Source organism: Alternaria infectoria (genome assembly GCF_024043175.1).
Source record: "Alternaria infectoria strain BMP 0036 chromosome Unknown scaffold_7, whole genome shotgun sequence".
NCBI lineage: Eukaryota > Fungi > Ascomycota > Dothideomycetes > Pleosporales > Pleosporaceae > Alternaria > Alternaria infectoria.
The window spans coordinates 768,600-787,276 of record NW_026250696.1 but is presented as its reverse complement, the minus strand read 5'-3'; the positions used below and the strand labels follow the sequence as shown (position 1 = coordinate 787,276).

The 18,677-nt window shown below is 52.7% G+C and overlaps 9 protein-coding genes across 9 annotated transcripts; 5 read left to right on the top strand and 4 right to left on the bottom strand.

Annotated features, from left to right (window-relative positions):
• Positions 1-2,387: 2,387 nt before the first annotated feature.
• Positions 2,388-3,545, top strand: ATG3 (E2-like enzyme; the record flags this gene model as incomplete). Its single annotated transcript, XM_051496520.1, has 3 exons — positions 2,388-2,911; positions 2,965-3,453; positions 3,503-3,545. 3 exons carry the CDS (start codon positions 2,388-2,390, stop codon positions 3,543-3,545), a joined length of 1,056 nt encoding a protein of 351 aa, XP_051353240.1.
• A 203-nt stretch (positions 3,546-3,748) lies between these two features.
• Positions 3,749-4,276, bottom strand: J4E92_005135 (uncharacterized protein; the record flags this gene model as incomplete). The annotated part of the gene is made up of 2 exons (XM_051496519.1): positions 3,749-4,096; positions 4,151-4,276. The coding sequence occupies 2 exons, from the start codon at positions 4,274-4,276 to the stop codon at positions 3,749-3,751; spliced, it is 474 nt and encodes a 157-aa protein (XP_051353239.1).
• A 1,191-nt stretch (positions 4,277-5,467) lies between these two features.
• J4E92_005134 (uncharacterized protein) lies at positions 5,468-7,579 on the top strand (the record flags this gene model as incomplete). Its single annotated transcript, XM_051496518.1, has 1 exon — positions 5,468-7,579. One exon carries the CDS (start codon positions 5,468-5,470, stop codon positions 7,577-7,579), a length of 2,112 nt encoding a protein of 703 aa, XP_051353238.1.
• Positions 7,580-7,775: 196 nt separating this feature from the next.
• On the top strand, positions 7,776-8,864 carry J4E92_005133 (uncharacterized protein; the record flags this gene model as incomplete). Its single annotated transcript, XM_051496517.1, has 1 exon — positions 7,776-8,864. One exon carries the CDS (start codon positions 7,776-7,778, stop codon positions 8,862-8,864), a length of 1,089 nt encoding a protein of 362 aa, XP_051353237.1.
• Positions 8,865-9,058: 194 nt separating this feature from the next.
• Positions 9,059-9,992, bottom strand: J4E92_005132 (uncharacterized protein; the record flags this gene model as incomplete). The annotated part of the gene is made up of 3 exons (XM_051496516.1): positions 9,059-9,631; positions 9,688-9,803; positions 9,857-9,992. 3 exons carry the CDS (start codon positions 9,990-9,992, stop codon positions 9,059-9,061), a joined length of 825 nt encoding a protein of 274 aa, XP_051353236.1.
• Positions 9,993-10,774: 782 nt separating this feature from the next.
• Positions 10,775-11,751, bottom strand: J4E92_005131 (uncharacterized protein; the record flags this gene model as incomplete). Its single annotated transcript, XM_051496515.1, has 3 exons — positions 10,775-11,366; positions 11,421-11,540; positions 11,588-11,751. The coding sequence occupies 3 exons, from the start codon at positions 11,749-11,751 to the stop codon at positions 10,775-10,777; spliced, it is 876 nt and encodes a 291-aa protein (XP_051353235.1).
• Positions 11,752-11,989: 238 nt separating this feature from the next.
• CWC15 (complexed with cef1p) lies at positions 11,990-12,746 on the top strand (the record flags this gene model as incomplete). The annotated part of the gene is made up of 2 exons (XM_051496514.1): positions 11,990-12,384; positions 12,434-12,746. The coding sequence occupies 2 exons, from the start codon at positions 11,990-11,992 to the stop codon at positions 12,744-12,746; spliced, it is 708 nt and encodes a 235-aa protein (XP_051353234.1).
• An 858-nt stretch (positions 12,747-13,604) lies between these two features.
• J4E92_005129 (uncharacterized protein) lies at positions 13,605-14,130 on the top strand (the record flags this gene model as incomplete). The annotated part of the gene is made up of 2 exons (XM_051496513.1): positions 13,605-13,761; positions 13,850-14,130. The coding sequence occupies 2 exons, from the start codon at positions 13,605-13,607 to the stop codon at positions 14,128-14,130; spliced, it is 438 nt and encodes a 145-aa protein (XP_051353233.1).
• A 3,952-nt stretch (positions 14,131-18,082) lies between these two features.
• Positions 18,083-18,459, bottom strand: J4E92_005128 (uncharacterized protein; the record flags this gene model as incomplete). Its single annotated transcript, XM_051496512.1, has 2 exons — positions 18,083-18,392; positions 18,443-18,459. The coding sequence occupies 2 exons, from the start codon at positions 18,457-18,459 to the stop codon at positions 18,083-18,085; spliced, it is 327 nt and encodes a 108-aa protein (XP_051353232.1).
• Positions 18,460-18,677: the final 218 nt, after the last annotated feature.

Here is an 18,677-nt window from a genome sequence, read left to right as displayed (position 1 = left end):
GCGGCTGCGAAGGATCGTTTACTGTACTGGGATCCGTCATTGCAACAATGACAGGTTGTGAGAAGCGATATGTAGGTTCGAAATTTCGGCGTGGCGTTCGTGAGGTCGAGAGATAAGTGCATATGCTGTTCGTGATGAGGTCAGGAATAGTTGCAATGTCCTTGTCATCGGATGAAATATGCTCAGTCCGCTGTCGAGCATGGGGCCTTTATAGACAGAGGGAGACGCTTGAGGCGACACGACATTAGGCCATCGGTACAGTCTCAATAGATGCATCAAGTGGCTCGTATCGACTGGGCGCTGTTTCTGCCATGCCACAAGTGTTGAAGGTGTTATGGCTAGTGCTGAAGCTTTGGTAAAGACGCTGTACATCGTAGTTTCTTGAGATATGCTGTGGGTGCGTTTGTTGGCAGCACGGCGTTGACGCTCCGCGAATGGCTCAGCCTTTTGGCTTGAAGATTTGTGGGTATTTTGCCGCTGTGACCATTCCGTCTCTTTGAGAGCATATTTCTTTTGAGGGTAATGTATCGGTCACTGTTACTTTGGTGACTCAGTGGTACAGACATACGAGCACTGCCGGCCGATAGTACTTCCCATGGTCTTGGTTTCCAATCGATGCGACATGTATGGACAGTCTGCGATATGGTACGAAGCTCTTTAGATGTTCCCGCGTGCTTGACTTTGCATTTGGAATGAGCGTGGTTCAATGATTTCTCCCAAACGTGCAAAGGCACCCAGCCGTTGCTACGATGGGTACAATCTGCCATAAGCGGAAGTCGCGGGTAGATTCGTTACACATGCTGGAATTCCCAATGGCTATAGCGGCTGTTGAGCACTGATCTGATCGCCACGTCGGTAAGGATACGCTTTCTGCAGCCCGAGCTCGTATGTGAACATGTGGGGCTGTTCAGGGTTGACTGTGAACCGGCTGTGGGTTGCCGTACATCAACTGAACCTTAATGGATTTGTCAGTTGGTATTCATGTCGTAGTCTATCAAAACCTACGTTCATGTGCATGAGCCACTAGCCTCATAGCAAAGACACTGTGAACTCACTTTGAAGTTGCACCAAAGAGAGAAATGACTATGAGAGCCCATGCAACATTTGGTAGCAGACAAGGATTTGTCGTATGTTTCGAGGTCGAAAAGGGTGCGTTCGAAGCAAATGAATGCGGTGAGCGCCGAACGGGGTTAGAAGGGCTTGGGTGAGCATGTGGTCCATTTTCTTTGCCTTGTAATTCCGTACTGATCGTTTCTGGACAAAATTTACCTATGAAGCATTGTGGCATCGATTTACTTCAGCTCGATAAATTGATAACTCAGAAAACGAACAGTCGTACGTATCTGTTAGAAGGGCCCATCTAGGAGAGCTATGACGTTCAAGTTAGCCCTAGATTCGAGGCTAGAGGGAATGCCAGGGGGATCTTCCGTTGCATTCAGGCAACGGCGTACGACAGTACGCAGACATGGAGCACGCCCTTCAGTGTCGACACTAACGCCCCCTGTCGAAGAACGAGCCTAAAGCTAGGCAACCTGTCGATGTTGGGTAACACGAGCGCGCTTGGTCATGGAGTTGTCGCTCAAGAGGTAACATAACCGAATCGAGGGCGTGTCTTGCTGCGCTGCGACAAGGTTTTGCCTTGTTGCTCCGTCGACTACATCTGGCACTGCCAAATTTCGTAACGATATCTGTCATGAGTGTTACGAGTTCCAGACGCTCGCACACGAGCGTGGGCGTCCTGACACCTGTCTGTGTTTCTGTATCTCCCCAGCTCAAGGCAATAGGTCGACGCAAACGAGTACCGCCCGGGCAGATAGCTTACCGATCTGGTATGCGGAATTAGATACCAGTCTTAGGGGAACCTGCAGTCGGTACTACGGATATCGACATTTCAAGTGCACCACCCTCCGTATGACTATCGCTCCAAGCCACGGTGTGAGCTCCGAGCCTATCGCAGTAGGCGGGAAGCAGCATGCTCACTGATGTCATATTCGATGAGGCTTCAGGGCTGGTCTCTGTTACACATGCAGCGTATCCATGGATAGTTCAAGCGCTGGACAGCTCTGCGCCACTGTGTCACGGCAAAGGTGCGTGACAGTCTCGGACCCTGAGTGCGCTATCGTCATGTGAAATCGAAGCGTGATGAAGTGTTGTGAAGGCAGGCGGCGGATGACGGTGATGAATGTTGGGTGTTGTCGGCTGACAAGTGGGGGTGAGGAGCGTCGGCTTGGGATGATGGTGGAGGCTGCGCGGGACCGATGCGGCGCAAGGCAGCCTCCACCCCGCGCCCCTCCAAGTACCGTACAGATACAAGACACAACATCGCTACCCGCTCAACCACGGCCTCGAACTCCGCACGCAAATCAGACCAACCACGAGCAACCAACATGGCCTACAACTTTGTCAGGTCGTACATCGACACGTTCCGGGAGCGGACCGCCGCCATCAGCCACACATCGACCTTCCGCGAGACGGGTCAGATCACGCCCGAGGAGTTTGTCCTCGCTGGCGACTTCCTCGTCTTCAAGTTCCCCTCATGGCAGTGGGCCGACGCGTCATCGCCTGCAAAGCGCGTGTCGTACCTGCCGGAAGGAAAGCAGTTCCTGGTAACGCGCGGCGTGCCCTGCCACCGACGGCTCGACGACAACTTTGCGGGGGAGGCGGGCCAAGATGAGACCATAGTGAGGGACGGCTTCGCTGCTGGGGAAGGCGCGACCGACGACGACGGCTGGCTCAGGACCGGAGGCATGGCCGCGAGCCAGGAGGCCAAGGTGCGCGACGTGCGGACGGTCGATGAGAGCGGCAACCTAGGCGCGGCAGAGGAGGATGACGAGATACCCGACATGGAGGATATCGAAGACGACGAGGAAGCCATCATAAGAGACCCCAAGGCCGACTCAAATACAAAAGCGTGAGTTGGCCCGCCTGCTGCCAGCGCTCTACAGACTGACTGACACCCAATAGACCCCTCCGCACATACACCCTCTACATCACATACTCCGCCCACTACCGAACACCGCGATTGTATCTCTCGGGCTACGGCTCCACGTCCGTTCCGCTCAAACCGCAAGAAATGATGGAGGACATTGTCGGAGACTACAAGGACAAGACCGTCACCATCGAGGACTTCCCTTTCTTTGAGAACCCTCTCAAGACCGCCTCAGTACATCCGTGCAAACATGCATCCGTCATGAAAGTCCTCCTTGACCGCGCCGACGCTGCTCTGAAGCTGCGACTCGCTAAGCTTAAAGCCGGCAAGGATGTCAGCAAGCTCGACAGCGGTATGGAGGCGCTTGTCGATGATACACGGCTGCTCAAGCTTACTGAGCAAGCGAAGAACAAGGACGGCGATGAGGGCAAGGACGACTGGGAGGTTCTCGGTGAGGGCGGCGACGAGGAGGTAGCTATCCGCGTGGACCAGTATCTTGTCGTCTTCCTGAAGTTCATGGCCAGGTAAGTTCACTCCATACTTCAAAGAAAAGCATCATCTAACAATCTACAGTGTAACTCCGGGTATAGAACATGATTTCACCATGGGTGTCTAGTCATACACACGTCTTTTGGGTAACTAGTCAGGCGCTTGAGGATTGGCGGCATTGTTTTGGATTATTACTTAACTCAGCGGGCGCGAACATCATTTGGGTAGTTGGGCTATAGGCTTTGGGATCACCACGGAATCAATTAGAGATGAACCAGATGTCTCGTTCATGATCATATGGGGTGAAGTGATGAAAAGTTAGATTGCACTCTATCGTCGGAAACCTCCATAAGATCGCTTCCAGTCCCTCACACCTCCAGGTCGACGCACATCAAGCTCCTTGCCTTCGTACCCCAAGCTGCTCTCCGCCCGGTGGAACATGGCGCATAGACGGTCGAAGAGACTGTCTTCCTCTGAAGCCTTGGGGAGGACTTGTGGCGCTTCCACAGATCCCGGTGCTACGTCTCCAGAAAAGTCCTCTCGGTCGTCATCATACGAAGCTCCCTCTTCGTCGGTTGGTGTCGGGTCAAAAAGAGCATGGAACTTGTGGTTCATTCGAGTGCGCCATGGGTCAACCTCTGATGATGCGGAAGATGATAGACGTTCGGCGATTTCGAACTATGACAGTCAGTCACGATGTCCTTTTCATGTTCGATGGCGCGCGCAACATACCTCTCTCAGTCCTTGTAGGCGATACTGTTCAGCTCGCTTTTGGAGGCGGGGCGCCGAAGGTGATATGGGCATGGCAGACGCGAAAGCGAACAGGGCCACGATGGCCATGATGATCAAGGAGCGCATTTTTGGTGTGGTAAACGAAGGAATGCCGGGTGGGTGGTGTAGATGTTCAGTGAGATCGAAATGGGTTGCTGTCAAAGCTGAATGGGCGTAGTCTAGCTACCCTTAGAGACCAGCGCTCTTGTCAAAAGTAGCGAAATGAATGAAGAAAAGAATGTCGAAGGCCCGAGTAAGTGTGCAACAAGAAGAGATAAACCACGTTAATGAGTGGCGATCCACATGTATATCCGCTGCAAGAACGGCCGGGGTAGTAGCGAACGAAGACCGGTTCGTCCAAAGTGCATCATCACCCGCAGCTTATCCAAACAAGCTCACTATATATCCACCAACCGGTAGGTGGAAGGCCTGTCAGAGGTTACGTCTGCCTGTCAATTATTCCGAAACAGCGGTCCGCGCACCAAGAGAAACGATCAACGGCAGGGAGGGGATGTTCGCGCAATCTTTAGCCCGTGGTGTTGGCGCAGTTGTGGCCGCATTGAACACGCTGGTGCGGATTCATCGAACCATTGCATAACTTCGAGACGCTGGGGCCCAGTACGCCTGAAGGACCTGCCCGATGTAGTTGGAAGAAACCAGAGATCCGTTGAGGGGAGCCAGACGTGCATCAGCGCCCCCAGCCTGTGGCCTTGACTGCTCGGCTGATGTTTCCCCAACTTCTAGATCTAGATCAGTGTGTTTCGATCGCCGGCTTTGCGGCTAGGCGTGCTGTTTCGACTCGCATGATTCCTGGGACGCCACCGTCATGCCAAGTTGTCTGCGGATGTCAAGTCTGATACAGGCACGCCGGGCGGTTGAACTGGAGGATTCCGGAGATTTAGCCTGGAAGACGTTGGGCTGGACATGATGAAACGAATGTAGCAGATGGATTGCGCGTCAAAACGCGGGCGCTAACACTAGCGTGGCGCTACTCGACGCACGGGCGTGCAAGAGCGATCGAACCTTGGAAGGCAAACAGAGCAAACACTCCCAGCCTCCACATCACGCGGACGTCATCACTGTCGCGCGACGTTGGGAAGACTCTATACTCATTTGGACAGTTACCTAGACATCACATAACATCGCGCTTATATTGGCTATTCAAATAATGATCAGCTGGACATCTCAACTAGACAGCCGAAGGCACAGAAAGCGTCTCTTGGACACGTCTTGACAACCCCTGCTTGGAGGAATCGGTTCAGCATAAAATACCCCGATATGGACGATCATGGACACTCTTCCCAGACAATACGCCCAGGATCGCTATCACCAACATCCACGATATCCGCACAGGCCCTCGACCTCAGCAGACTCCCGCCAATTGCAATCTTCACTGCGCATCTGAAGGACGAGGAAGTGAGTCTGCTCAAGGAAACGTTGCGCCAGTACGACGCACCGCTTACTACCGATGTCTCCAGGGCAAAGGTCTTTGTTGGGAAGGTGGGTACAAAGAGAAGGGCCGAGTTCGAATTGAGGGCTCGAAAGCTGGTTGTTCAGGAGATTGTCACGCCGAAACGGCCAGCTAGTCCTGTGAAGGCACAGGATCGCTCCAACAAGAGGCGAAGGATTGGTAAAACGTCAGGTCGGTTATCTGCGGACGAGGGAGACTCTACCACTGAGGAAGAGCCTGGCATCGGCTCTGAGACTGAGCAGCACCACGTTCCTCTCTCGTCCCCCTCGAGATCCGACAATGGCTCACAGGTTCCGCTACTGTTCGAGGATTCGTCTCACGATACCATCTGGGTTATCAAGTTCGACTGGGTAGAAGCTTGTGTAACTGCAGGTCATCTACTTCCATTGGGAGACAACTTGGTCTACACGGGTAAAGTCATTGAACGGCCTAAATCATTGAATAAGAAGTCTATCAAAGACATTTTCGGCGCGCACACAAAAGTAGCGCCGGCATCTCAGACACTCTTGGCAACACGACCACATCCGGTGCAAGACATCTTAGATCGCGCGAAACTAGACATGAAGACGACCACAAGGAAAAGCACTTATCAACCGCAAAGATTCGGAAATCACACTTCTAATCGCTTCGATGGAAAGGCTTTCGCCCGCTCTTCCCAGCCTGTCGGTCACTCGTATGCTTCACAAGCTGCACATCTACTGCAGCAAACGACCAGTGAGTACGAAGGCGAGGACAGTGATATTCCTGCAGTACCCGAATGGGTGAAGAAAGGCGTCAAGTACTCATGTCAGCGCTTCACACCTGGTAACGGACCCAATGAAGACTTCCTCGACCAGCTCAGGAAGATAAGGACTGCTCGAACTTTGATCGACGACGACATAGGTGTTCGTGCTTACTCAACCATTGTCGCTTCTATCGCTGCATATCCGTACAGACTTAGTCACCCCCGAGAGATCGCTCAGCTACCGGGTTGTGACGAGAAAACTGAAGTTCTTTTTGTAGAGTGGAAGAACACTGGCAAGATTCAAGCAGTCGAAGATTTCGAGGCCGACGAATCAATGAAAGTCTTGCGTTCCTTCTACAACATTTGGGGCGTTGGAGCCAAGACCGCACGCCAATTCTATTACAACAACCACTGGACTGAATTGGATGATATCATCGAGTTTGGCTGGAACGACCTGGACCGAGTGCAGCAAATCGGCGTCAAGTACTATGACGAATTCTTGATCTCTATTCCGCGCCCTGAAGTTGAGCAAATTGCCGCTGTTGTTCGCGAACACGCTGTGAAGCTTCGCGACGAACGCATTACTGTCACGATTGTGGGCGGGTACAGACGTGGCAAGACAGACTCTGGCGACGTGGACTTGATCGTGTCGCACCCGGAGCTAGAGAGTACAGCGGGCTTGGTCCGAGAGATTGTTGAGTCATTGGAGGAATCTGAGTGGATTACTCACACTCTTACAATGAGCTTGAAGAACACTAATCGTGGTCAACATGCGCTACCTCTTCGATCTGCCAAGGGAGCCGGCGCGGGCTTTGATACGCTTGACAAAGCCCTCGTTGTGTGGCAAGATCCAGCGTGGCCTACTCGTGAGGAGGATCTTGCAGAGAACCCAAGAGCGAAGAACCCTGCTATTCACCGCCGCGTCGACATCATTATTGCGCCTTGGCGGTCAGTTGGTTGCGCAGTCTTGGGTTGGAGTGGCGGTACCACCTTTCAGCGTGATCTGAGGCGGTATGCGAAAGCCATCAAAGGCTGGAAGTTCGATAGCAGCGGGATCCGAAGTCGAAGTAACGGCGAAGCCATAATGCTGGAAGGGCCCGATGGAGTCGAGGGTACGCCCGAAGATGCTGAGAAGAAGGTCTTTGAAGGGCTAGGCCTGGAATATGTACCACCAGAGTATAGAATAACGTATTGATGGGGCACGTCACATGGTACAGCATCGTGAAGACAGCTCTCCTGCTTCACCAGTTGTCTTCCACGAAGTTCCTTTCCAACTTCATCACAAGTAGCCTTCACGCGCCCATGCTACTCGCTGAGATATCCCTACGTCTTGCAACGCCCAATATGTCCAGAACTCTGGCAGCTACCTCCGAATACGATCGCCTACCATCATGCAGCCTGACCGGCTGATCAAAGCCCTCACCATCACTGTACAGATCCTCATCAGCCTTGTCCTCTTCGCCATCGTCCTCCCCTTCTTCATCCTATGGCGCGCCCCAATAAGCCTCCTCTACTTCACCAAGAACGAAAAGCCACAGGAAAAGAACGCAGACCAAGAGAGAGAAAGGCTACAAGGCCTGCCAGCGGACGAGGAAGAAGAAGAACCGAAACCACCCCCACCACCAGACCTCCACGAGCGCGCCCTCGCACCCTACACAAAACAATGGACAGCCTTCAAATCACGCCCGATCAACCAACCCCTCGTAACCCACTGGTCGCGCGTAGCATGTCTCTCTCTCCTCACGATACAAACCACGCTCACCCTCGCCCTCCTCGAAAAGTCGCTCGTGTATCACATCCCCTGGTTCGTTACACACCTCTCGGACACAGAATACAAGACGTCGAAGAAGAAGCTTTGGCTGAACGACTTGCTACTGCATGTAGCCTGGCTGCTTATGACATGTGCGCCTGTTGTAGGTTTGTTAGGCGTAGGCCTGGGTATCGCGTACTATATGGCTAAAGCGGCGAGGTACGGGAAGTTTAATAAGGGTATGGCGAGAAAGAAGGGAGGGAGGGGATACGAGGATCCGAATAAGGCGAGGGAGGGAGAAGGGAAGAACGGCGAGGCACATGGGGTGAAGGAGACGGTTATGGGGGTTGTGGATCATGTTATGCATCCAAATGTTCATGTTCCGCAGCTGCATTCACCGCACCCGCATCTGCATCACAACCCGCACGAACAGCGGGAGCCGGAAGCTTCGCCGTATGGGTATCCGGGGTATAGTGAGGACATCCTCTTCGAGCAGCCTGGGGATACGGCGGGTGGGTATCAAGATACGGTCCAGCAAACGCCGCCTGTAGTGGTCCAGCCTCCGGCACCGGCGGCAAGGTTCGATAAGAACCCTTATACTTTGGCTGGTATCGCGTCGATCTGGACTGGTCAGAAGGAGAAGATGAAAGGTGGCTACGACGGGAGAGATGTCAGGAAGCAGAACTTCGCTGACGATATTGAGATGGCGGATTGGGTGGGTAGGAAGTAAATGATACGATTATTCATGAAGTGTTCTTGCTGGCAAGGATGAAGGATATAATTATGTTGTTAGTACATATGAAGAAAGAGCAACCCCTCATCCACTGGTATCATCGTCCACCCACCTCAACTCCACGCTTTTCTTCGATGTACACATCTCGCTTTTGCACCACCCCAAACGCCCCATCATCTCTGTCAACACACTCAGGTACTCTTCTTGCCCTGCGCGGCAGCATCCAAATGCCACCTCATGACCTTCTCGAAGATGCCCTTACCATCTCCCTCCATGACATCTCCATGGCAAGGGATAATCCTGTTGAACCCCCACTTATTGATCCTCTCCATACTAGCCGAGAAGCCCTTCCTATCACTCGCACTAGTTCCATACCAAATAGTCCTCTGTTGCCACTTCGCATCACCCTTTGTACTCTGCAGCGCCCCAAAGATCTTGGTCAAGATGCCGCTATTCGGGTCGACCCCTGATTTGCTGAACTGCTCAGTAGCAGGCAGGTTGAACATGAGATCAGCCTGTATGAGAGTGCGGGTGGGACGGTGATGGAAAACAAGTTCCTTGTTGACGTGCGAAGGGACGTATTCCCAATCGAACTCCGCGTCGAATTCGGGGGAGATGGTCTCGACGCGTTTGTCGGCGCTGAAGAGGATCGAGAAGGGGACGTTTTCGTCGTTTTGCTTTGCGCGCTTTTCGGGGAGGACGTCGGGGCCCATGACTTGCGCGTTGGGGTATTCTTTGTGCCAGGGGCCGAGGAAGATGTGGTGCTGTGGCGTATAATGTTAGCGACGATTGCGGGTCTTCTGGTGGACTTGATACGTACTTCTGCGTCTAGGGCGGCGATGTATTTTACTTCGCCCATCTCAGATACTTTCTGCTTGACATCCTCGGTCAATGCGACGGGAGAGAAGACGGCGAGAGAACCGGATTCAAGGCGCACTGTTCTTGCGCGTTAGCAGTTGCATGTGAAGTATTCGTTGGGCACAGCATACCAATCGTTCCTCTTCCGCCAATCTTCACGCGACCGAATCTCCAAAAGGGCACTGACAGAGTGGTAATCACACGCGGAACAACGTCGCGAATCACCATAACGCTGGCGGGGTCGGAAGGTACGAGTTTCGACGACATGCTGGGCTTTGTGAATTGTAGAAAGTCTGGGTGAAGAGACTCAGTGTGGAGAGCAGAGACGTTGTGAGGATGCGCCGGATGCTTGGTATCTAGGATAGAAGACGTAATGCGGCGAGACCCTTGATGACGCAATGTTCAAGATTGGAGTGAAGCGACTTTGAAACTGCAGTGTAGTAACCATGATGCGGGATCTTAGCTATATATCACTGCAGACATCTCGGTCCGCTTGAAGGACAACAATTTGTCCGCTGTTAATGAGCATGTGGAGATATCATTCGATTAAGGTGTTGGTGTGTCGCGTGGAAATGCAGGGAGCGTGGGCCGAGGTGTCGCGCGACGCGGTCGGGCTTTGTCAGCTACGTCACCGCTTTGTGAACTCCAAAATCTAGAACTTCGGGTTTGAAGATGGGAGCATACTTCGCGATTGCAGGTCGAGATGCATTTAAATAGGTAAATTTATAGCAAACTGATCTCGACAGCTGTATATAGATCGACATCCTCACATGAACTCTCGATCCGTAGCCACATTCGCATGCTACTTCTAAATTCGCATCTCGCGATTTGGTCTTCGGTGTTCCCAGTAGCGTTTCAAGGGGCCGCCGACCACCGACCCACATCATCAGTGGGCTCGCGGCGCGTCCTGTTCTAGAAACTTTCCTCTTGGATGGAATGCTCGGACGAACTTGAGCGGCGCCCAAGATGCGAGTATTTGGAAGCATCGCAGACTGGCTGTTGGCCAGACGTGTCGTCTTTTGTAAGGTAATTCTGCCTCGTGCGAGGTCTCACCTAGCATTCTCAGCACTAAGCTCTGCCATTAGTCCTCCAGCATCCCTTTCTTTGGCGTCCTCTTCAAGCCTTTTCTGAATAAATGCGTTCATCTCCTTGACCTTCTGCAGAGCAACGTTCGTGCAATTCAGTAAAGCCAGCGGGTTTATTGTCGCTCCTCCGTACTTCGCAATTTGACACAGTTCGCCGTGCTTGTTCATTGTGAGAATGACTTCTCCCTGCCTGACTTGCTCTTCAGCCAAGTTTGCATCCACCAAAAATATCTCTCCCTCGAAGTATGAAAACGTAACACAGAGCGGCTGGTGTAGAATTGACAACGGTATGGGTTCGCGCTCGCGCACACTGAGAATGGTCGCCTTCTCGCCTTCTACTTGTACGTCTGGTCTTCGGAAGTGTTGTAACGCAGCCATGACGGCTATGCACGATGCATCGATCAGCCCGCCGTCATGGTCGATGATGTGTACGTCGGCGCGGAGAGCGAAGCACTTTAAGCCAGCGATGATGCAGAGCGATTCGGTGTCAAGAGCGTTGGAGCGACGGATGGCTTTCTCGAGGATGCGCGAGAGGATGACTTCGGCATCGGTAGGGCTAATTTTTCAGTCAGATATACCGAAGGTCTGGTAGGTATCTAGAAGAACGTACCGGCCAACTTCAAAGGCTGGGGAGGCCATTGGAGAGAATTCTGTGACTATTTGGAAAATGCCATCGAACTTGCGCTCTGGTAATGGTGTCGTCACGTCTACTGATATGCGCGCAATGACTCTGAGAAGTGTTAGCTTGCGCGCATGAACCCCCAGTTACTAATGTACCTTGTCTTGCCTAACTGAACATCTGCGACGCCATACTCTTCTCCAAAAGTGAGCTCGAGTGGGCGGAAGGCGTCGAATGCGCGTCTGTCAATTCGTATCTGTTCCTGCAGCGCCTGCTTGATGAACTCGCGCTCATTAAGCGATATCTCAGCTTCTCGAGGCATCTTAACCTTCTGCAGTAAATGCGTGAGGTTGTTGTTGGTGATATGGTAGTTGTTGTAACAGCCATAGAAAATGCGGCGGCGGGGAATTGTAATCGCCGGCCCTCTAGCGCGATTTACGAGTTCAAGCTTCTGTGCACCAATTCTTCTACACATCACCTACTCACCACCTCAACCACGCGCAAGACTTCCGAAACCCGTGCCAGCCCATCGTACCATCGAAAAATAATAGAAAGATACAATGACGACCGCCCACAGACCGACGTTCGATCCCGCGCGCGGCAAAGAAGCCCAGCGAGGACCCGCCTACCACCAGCGACTGCTCCCAGCGCACACAACACTCAAGCATAGACAGCCGGGACAGGGTGGCGATGCGGATATACAGCGCGATCTTCGCGCCGAACTTCTCGAGGCCGAGGCGCGTCACATCGCGAAGAAGAACGGTACCTACGTCGAGCCGGAGGCAGCAGCTGAGTCTGGCAATGCGCACAAGCGTCAGATCGATGCTGTACCGGCAGCCGAAGAGGGGGAAGAGGATGAAGCAGCTCAAAAACGGCGGCGCATAGAAGTCTTGGAAAAGTTCAGAGACGTGGACGCCGACGACAGCAGTAGCGAGAGTGAGAGCAGCGATGATGAGTAAGTTGAGTTACATTCAATACTGAATTCGTTGACTAACAATCTCCAGCGATGAAGACGAAGAGGATGAAACCGCGGCCCTCATGCGCGAGCTAGAGAAGATCAAGAAGGAGCGCGCCGCAGCCAAAGCCAAAGAGGAGGCAGAACGTGCCGCAGAAGAGGAACAACAGCGCGAAATCGACGTCGCCCGAGGCAACCCCCTGCTCAACGCGAAAGACTTCACCATGAAGCGACGATGGGACGACGATGTCGTGTTCAAGAACCAAGCACGAGGTACCGAAGACAGGAACAAGAAGAAGGAATTCATCAACGACATGCTACGGTCCGACTTCCACAAGAAATTCATGGTATGTGCCTCTTGATTGAGCCTCAAGTATACTTCTAACACCACGCGACAGTCCAAATATATCCGATGAGGTCATCACCTTCAGCTATTCGTCCTTTCCGAATCTCGATTATCATGCATTGCACTGCTGGCGTTAGACACCTTGGCGTACAGGTTCTGGATCTTTCAGATGGGCTTTAGGGAGTGTGGGATACCCCAGATCTTGGCAGACACGGAGTAGCCAGTGACGGAACAGCACCTAGCGGGACTCTTATCGCTATCATGGATCAGCGGCGACGACCACCATTTCGGGATGTCAGCTTTATCTCTGGCCTCAATCTTTACAACAAATCGATCCAATCAGTGCCGACCTACAAGTCCTGATCACGCATTCAAGGCGTGAAAAAGGAACCATCGTGAAGTTGAACCCGACGGCTCGTTCGACCCAAAAGTATGCAAGGGCCTATCAAAAGCAACCCCGGTATCGCAAACTTGCATAGCATCGACAGCTGCACGTAGGATTCAGTTTAGCCACTATCTCCTCCGACCCACATAAGCGGAACTTAGCGTACTACAAGGAATACCAAGCACACCTTGGCCGGGTCTTCCACCCTCTTATAGAGCTTCTGATCGCATGATCTACGCCTCCCCCAGCAAGGTGACCTCATAAGGCTTTTTGACTCCTTAACACATGCCAGTTATGCTCGGGCTAGCACACGGCAGATAGTAAAGGAAGGGTGCATGCATGAACGATATATAGTCCACGATGGATCTCCGCGTATTCGTGGTAACATAAGACTATCTACTACCTACCGTCCATACTTTCCGATATCGAGTGATATCAACCTGAACATACACCCAAACACCCAAAGTTATCACATAATCGCAAGCAAACATGGCAGGTTACGGAAACCGCACAGCCCCAGACTACACCGCAGAAGACCTCCAAGACCAACACAGCACCACACGTCTCGGTCTCGTAGACTCTCACACCCCATACCATAACCCCCACGAAAAACACGGCTCAGGTATAACAGGTGGCGCAGGATTTGGTAATTCCACCCTCCCCTTCCCTCTTCTCATCGTCCCCCAGCAAACGCTCTCCCACACACACGCCCAACATTCCTAACATCTACCCAGGAAACAAACGCTCCTCGTCCACTCCCGACACCGACACCTCTGAATTCCGATTCGGCAGCCACTCCGACACAGCGCCTTATTCCAACGGGACAGCCATGGGCAGCGGATCTACAGGCGGCGCAGGGTATGGGAATAAGACGGGGGAGATGAGCGGACCGGAGCCAGATTCTCTCTTGGGGAAGGTGGTGGAGAAGGTGGGAGGTATAGTCAAGAATGATAAGATCGAGGCGAAGGGGAGGGGTATGAGGGAGAAGGAGGGATTTGGGAGGGTGGTTGAGTGAGTTGACTGGGCAATGGATTGCAGCTGCGTGTGCCTTCCCAACGAAGCTTCTATTCTTTTCGCACCGGAATACAGACTTCCAGGGTTTTGCTTGATCGCTAATCGCTTTTTTATTCATACTATATCACTATTCCAAGTACATGAGTGAGACAAAAGGAGTGTAGACATCGCTGTAGAAAGCAAACCCCCCCGAACCGAGTCCATGATAGTCCTGAAATGAGTGTAGTAAGAAATCCAAAGCGGTACAAATATCGAGTCTTGCAGTCTAACATCTGCGTTTGTGAAGTTGCTTTCTTCCAGAATCGCAACTATAGTCCAATGCCCGGAAGTTGAACGATGGGTGTTGCGACTGGTGCAACGATCGAGAGTACTGGGTTCAGGATGGGAGTTGCGGCTGGTGCAGCAACGGAGAGTACTGGGTTCAGAATGGGTGTTGCCGCTGGCACTACGACAGAGAGTACTGGGTTCAGGATGGGTGTCGCGACTGGAACTACGACGGAGAGGATGGGTGTCGCGACTGGTACCACGGCGGAGAGTACTGGTTCAAGGATGGGTGTTGCCACTGGTAGAACGACAGATGCCACGCCGGAAACCACAGGCGCTACGACTGAAGCCACACCGGAGACCACGGGTGCTACGATGGAAACCACGGGTGGGACGACAGAGAGGACGCCGGAGACGACTGGTGGAATAGCGGAAACCACGCCAGAGATGACTGGGGGAATGGCAGACACCACAGGCGGGATAGCAGAAACCACGGGTGGAATGACAGGTGGAAGTGCAGACACCACGGGTGGAATGGTCGGGGTGGTTGGTGTAGTAGGAGCGACACATTTGAGTCCGCTGACCTTGATCTTGGAACCGATTCCAGAGGAAGTAGTGCAGCACTTGATCGTGCCGCCGCAAGGGGTACCGAAAATCTGAACAGTGCCGAGGATATTGCCCAGAAGCGTGTTGATGATGTTGAACAGTCCGCCGGGCAGGCAGATCTGCTTGAAGCTTCCAGCAGGGCATGTTGGAGCTGCTCTCGGTTCAAGTTCCATGGTAGGCACCGCTGAAACAGTGGCTACCACAGTGAAGACGGAAAGGATGGTGGAGGGCTTCATCTTGGTGTTGGGATGAAGAGGAGGTTTGGGTTGTAAAAGATGATGGGATGATGAGAAGAAGGGTGCTCAATAGTTGTGATGCTGTGAGGTGTTCTGATGATGATGATGATGGCTATGGGCGAAGGGTGTTAGGTCTTATATAGACACTCCAGCTTGCTCAGGTGAAGCGCACCCTCTATCTTCTGCTCTGACGGATTGTCGCTTCCTCCGATCGAGATCATGTCTGCCCAGACTACACCAAGCATAGCTGAACTCACTCCAGCTCGTCTGGATGCAAGAAGCCCCTCGGTAAATCGTACGAAACTTGGCACTGATGGTGGTTGAGGTCATCGTGAGTCTCAAGCGCAAGCCTCGTTCCAAGATGTCACTTCGCCCATCGCATGATTATGGTGTCCTCGATGATAAGAGAGTACGCCACAGTTCGAAGCGAACCTTAGGGTGACGGTCTGGAGTTGTGATACCAAACTCCCCTACGTGAACAGCTCACTATCTGCAGTAGTCTGCTTGAGAGAAGGAACTAACCCAGGTCTGTTGACGATCAGCGCAAACATAGCGGCAAATCCGCTGTCACTCGAAGCCACTTCTACCAAGACCTCCTGTGGCAACACTCATATTCGGACGTGACAGCTGCTAATATCACGTGCACTTACTGTTTCTGGATATCCTCCGGCGCTTGATCTTGATCCTACGCCTAATCTGGGTGGGTACTGTTACTTTCCTGGCCTGCGGCTGCAGGTTTGCGGGACAACTAGGGAAAGTACGCTCCGGGCAAAAGCAAAAGGGACTTAGGGAAAGGTACCAAGGTAGGTACATGAGGCTGGGGGAACTAGCGTAGGATCAACAGCATCTCGCTCCAAGCTCGTGTGTTATCGCGCTTAAAACGCGTGTGTTGAGCCACTGACGATACAGTGCCAAAGACACCATTAGTGACATCGTTCACCAAGGTCCAGGAGTGTAGACGCCCATCTAGAGCTGACTCTACCCCTCTGACCACGACTGCTCGGCTATATCCAAGTTTTGATATGCTGCTGCTTGGGCTCCATGTTTTCTTGGATCATAACAACTCCACGGGGTAGGTATGGCCGAGATCTGGAGTTCTTGGCGACAACTGTGGGTCACTGCTCCGTGATTGCTTTTATTGGTACGGACATTTCGTCTTCAACTGTGATGACCGGGTTGAACTTGTGCATGGATGTATTTGCGCATCGACTGGCGGTGTTTCGATGGGTTCAGTAGACGTGTATCGAGGTACTCAGGCACTTGTCATCGCTTCGCGGCCGTAAAATGCGTGAGTTGTGTAGCTTTGCAGTGAGAACAAACGTCACAGGCGTGGCGAGACTAAAGAAGGGTCGGGTCGATAGCGTACCGACCCTTCTCATTTCCATGCCTTGCCCGTCTTCCTCGGGCAGCGAGACCGTCGCCCACTCCCTATCCTATCTTTCCCCTCTTAGACATTTACGCCACACATCCCTCTAGTTGCATCCCCGCACGCTCTAGTGTATGCACTACCGTTTTCTACTGCGCGATATGGTCAGACGGTATAGCGCAGGAAATAGCAAACCTAAGCGGACCTCATTCTTCAACACCATGAAGCCGGACGTTCTGGACCTCGGGATGGTTCTCGACGTCGCTCTCGCCGGACCCAGGATAGCGGAACCGAAGCAGAGCCCTGCGCTCAATTATTCCGGAAAAGCAAAATGGTTTTGCATGAACTATCGGCCTTGGATACCTCCAGCTTAGCTGCACTGCCGTTGTCGTACCTTGCTTCCTTGCGGGTGGTGACGTCTCTACAGGGCTTATCCTCGGGCCAGCCCCTTCCGCATAACGGAACCCGCTGTCAAGGCAGTGACGGGCTTCGCTCCTTCCAAAGTGTGCTCGAAAGTCGTTCAGCATGGCTGGGCATTAACACGACGGATTGGCAGTCAGAATACCAGACCATGTACAATCTCTCTTGTCATGGCAATAGAGGCTTCTGTAATAGGCCGACTAGCCAAGCTGTCAGCTATCACGTTGTAACAAGCGTGGGTCGGAACGGTGTTGTGAGCCAAGCGAGAGCGACGTTGGTTTGATCTTGCGCATTTGAGGCTATCCCCTCACTCAGACTACTGCAAGAGGATGCGTGATGAAAGAGAAGCCTGGCTGGTTCGATTCAGTGTATGGGGCTTGCACGTCAAGTCTTCCGTGTTCGAGCTTGCATTGAGTATACATCCCAACTAACTGCCCACTCCTTCACATACGACCATAGGACAATGAGAATTAGGCTTCCCGTCCGCTCAGCCATATACAAGCATTGTACCGGCGGATTAGTAGTTAGGTGGGTGACCACTAGCGAATCCCCGCTGTTGTATGTTTTTGCTCTTTTTGACATGCCGACTTTTTTTTTTAACCGAAGTCGAACAGGGGAAAGCGCCGCCGAGGATAGTGGAGACACCGAGGTTGGCTGGATTGGCTCATCACATACGGGTGCGAGCGAGTGACCAGAGACGCAGTAAGAAGGCGGATAGTAAGTTATATTTTGCAGCAAAAGCCGCCTGATGAACAAACACAAAAGGCCAGTATGCCCAGAGACAGAGAAGAATTCGATCTTGCAGACTTGTCAGCAACGTCGCTAGATGAAGAAAGTGGCAGAAGTACCATTGTTAGATCGTTGAGGTATCTTTGAACGCCGTAACCCATTTTGTCTACATCGCGGCGCTTGAGGATGCTGCCGCGACGCCCAAACTCCATGCTTCCATTCCATGCTATTCCGTATACACTCTTCCATGTAGCCGAGGTCCAGATCTTCCTATAGATTCTCCTATAACGCAGGCGCGCTTGACAGCGCGTAGAGCAGCAGTCCAAGCCACCTCAATGATTCCTGAAATTCTTCTTCTGGTAGAACAGATCCGTCCTACTACTACCCAGGTTTATAATCTTCGGACATCCATCCCGGTCCTTCTCCAGGCGCGTACACTCGAAGCAGTAGAAGGCGTCTGAGATGCCCTCGCCACCGCATACGACGCACTTGTTCTGGTAGTTGCCGAAGGAGCATTCGTCGCAGATGCGGGCGAGGGTGGTCGGGCGCACGTAGGAATCGCATACGGGGCATTTGCCGTCGCACTTGTCGCAGAGGCGGCCGATGGAGATGCCAGACTGCTTGCGGCACATGACGAGATCGCTGCGACAGGTGTTAGTATGCGCGACTTTTTGAGGTGGGAGGGTACTTACGGATGATGGCGAGACATGGCGGAAGGTGATGAAGGGGGTGACGAATATGGACGTGTTCAGTATCGCAGGTTTAATAGAGCGTGGTGTCTCGTCGTGACGGGGGCGTTGGTATGGCGGTGGCGCGTGACAGTGAGACAGAAAGTCGGTCGTGAAAGTCAGCTTCGGTGGTCCGCTGCTAGCGTGAACTGAACCCATGCTCCGTGCACGAAGCTTCCATCGCGAGATCCCTGGGCCA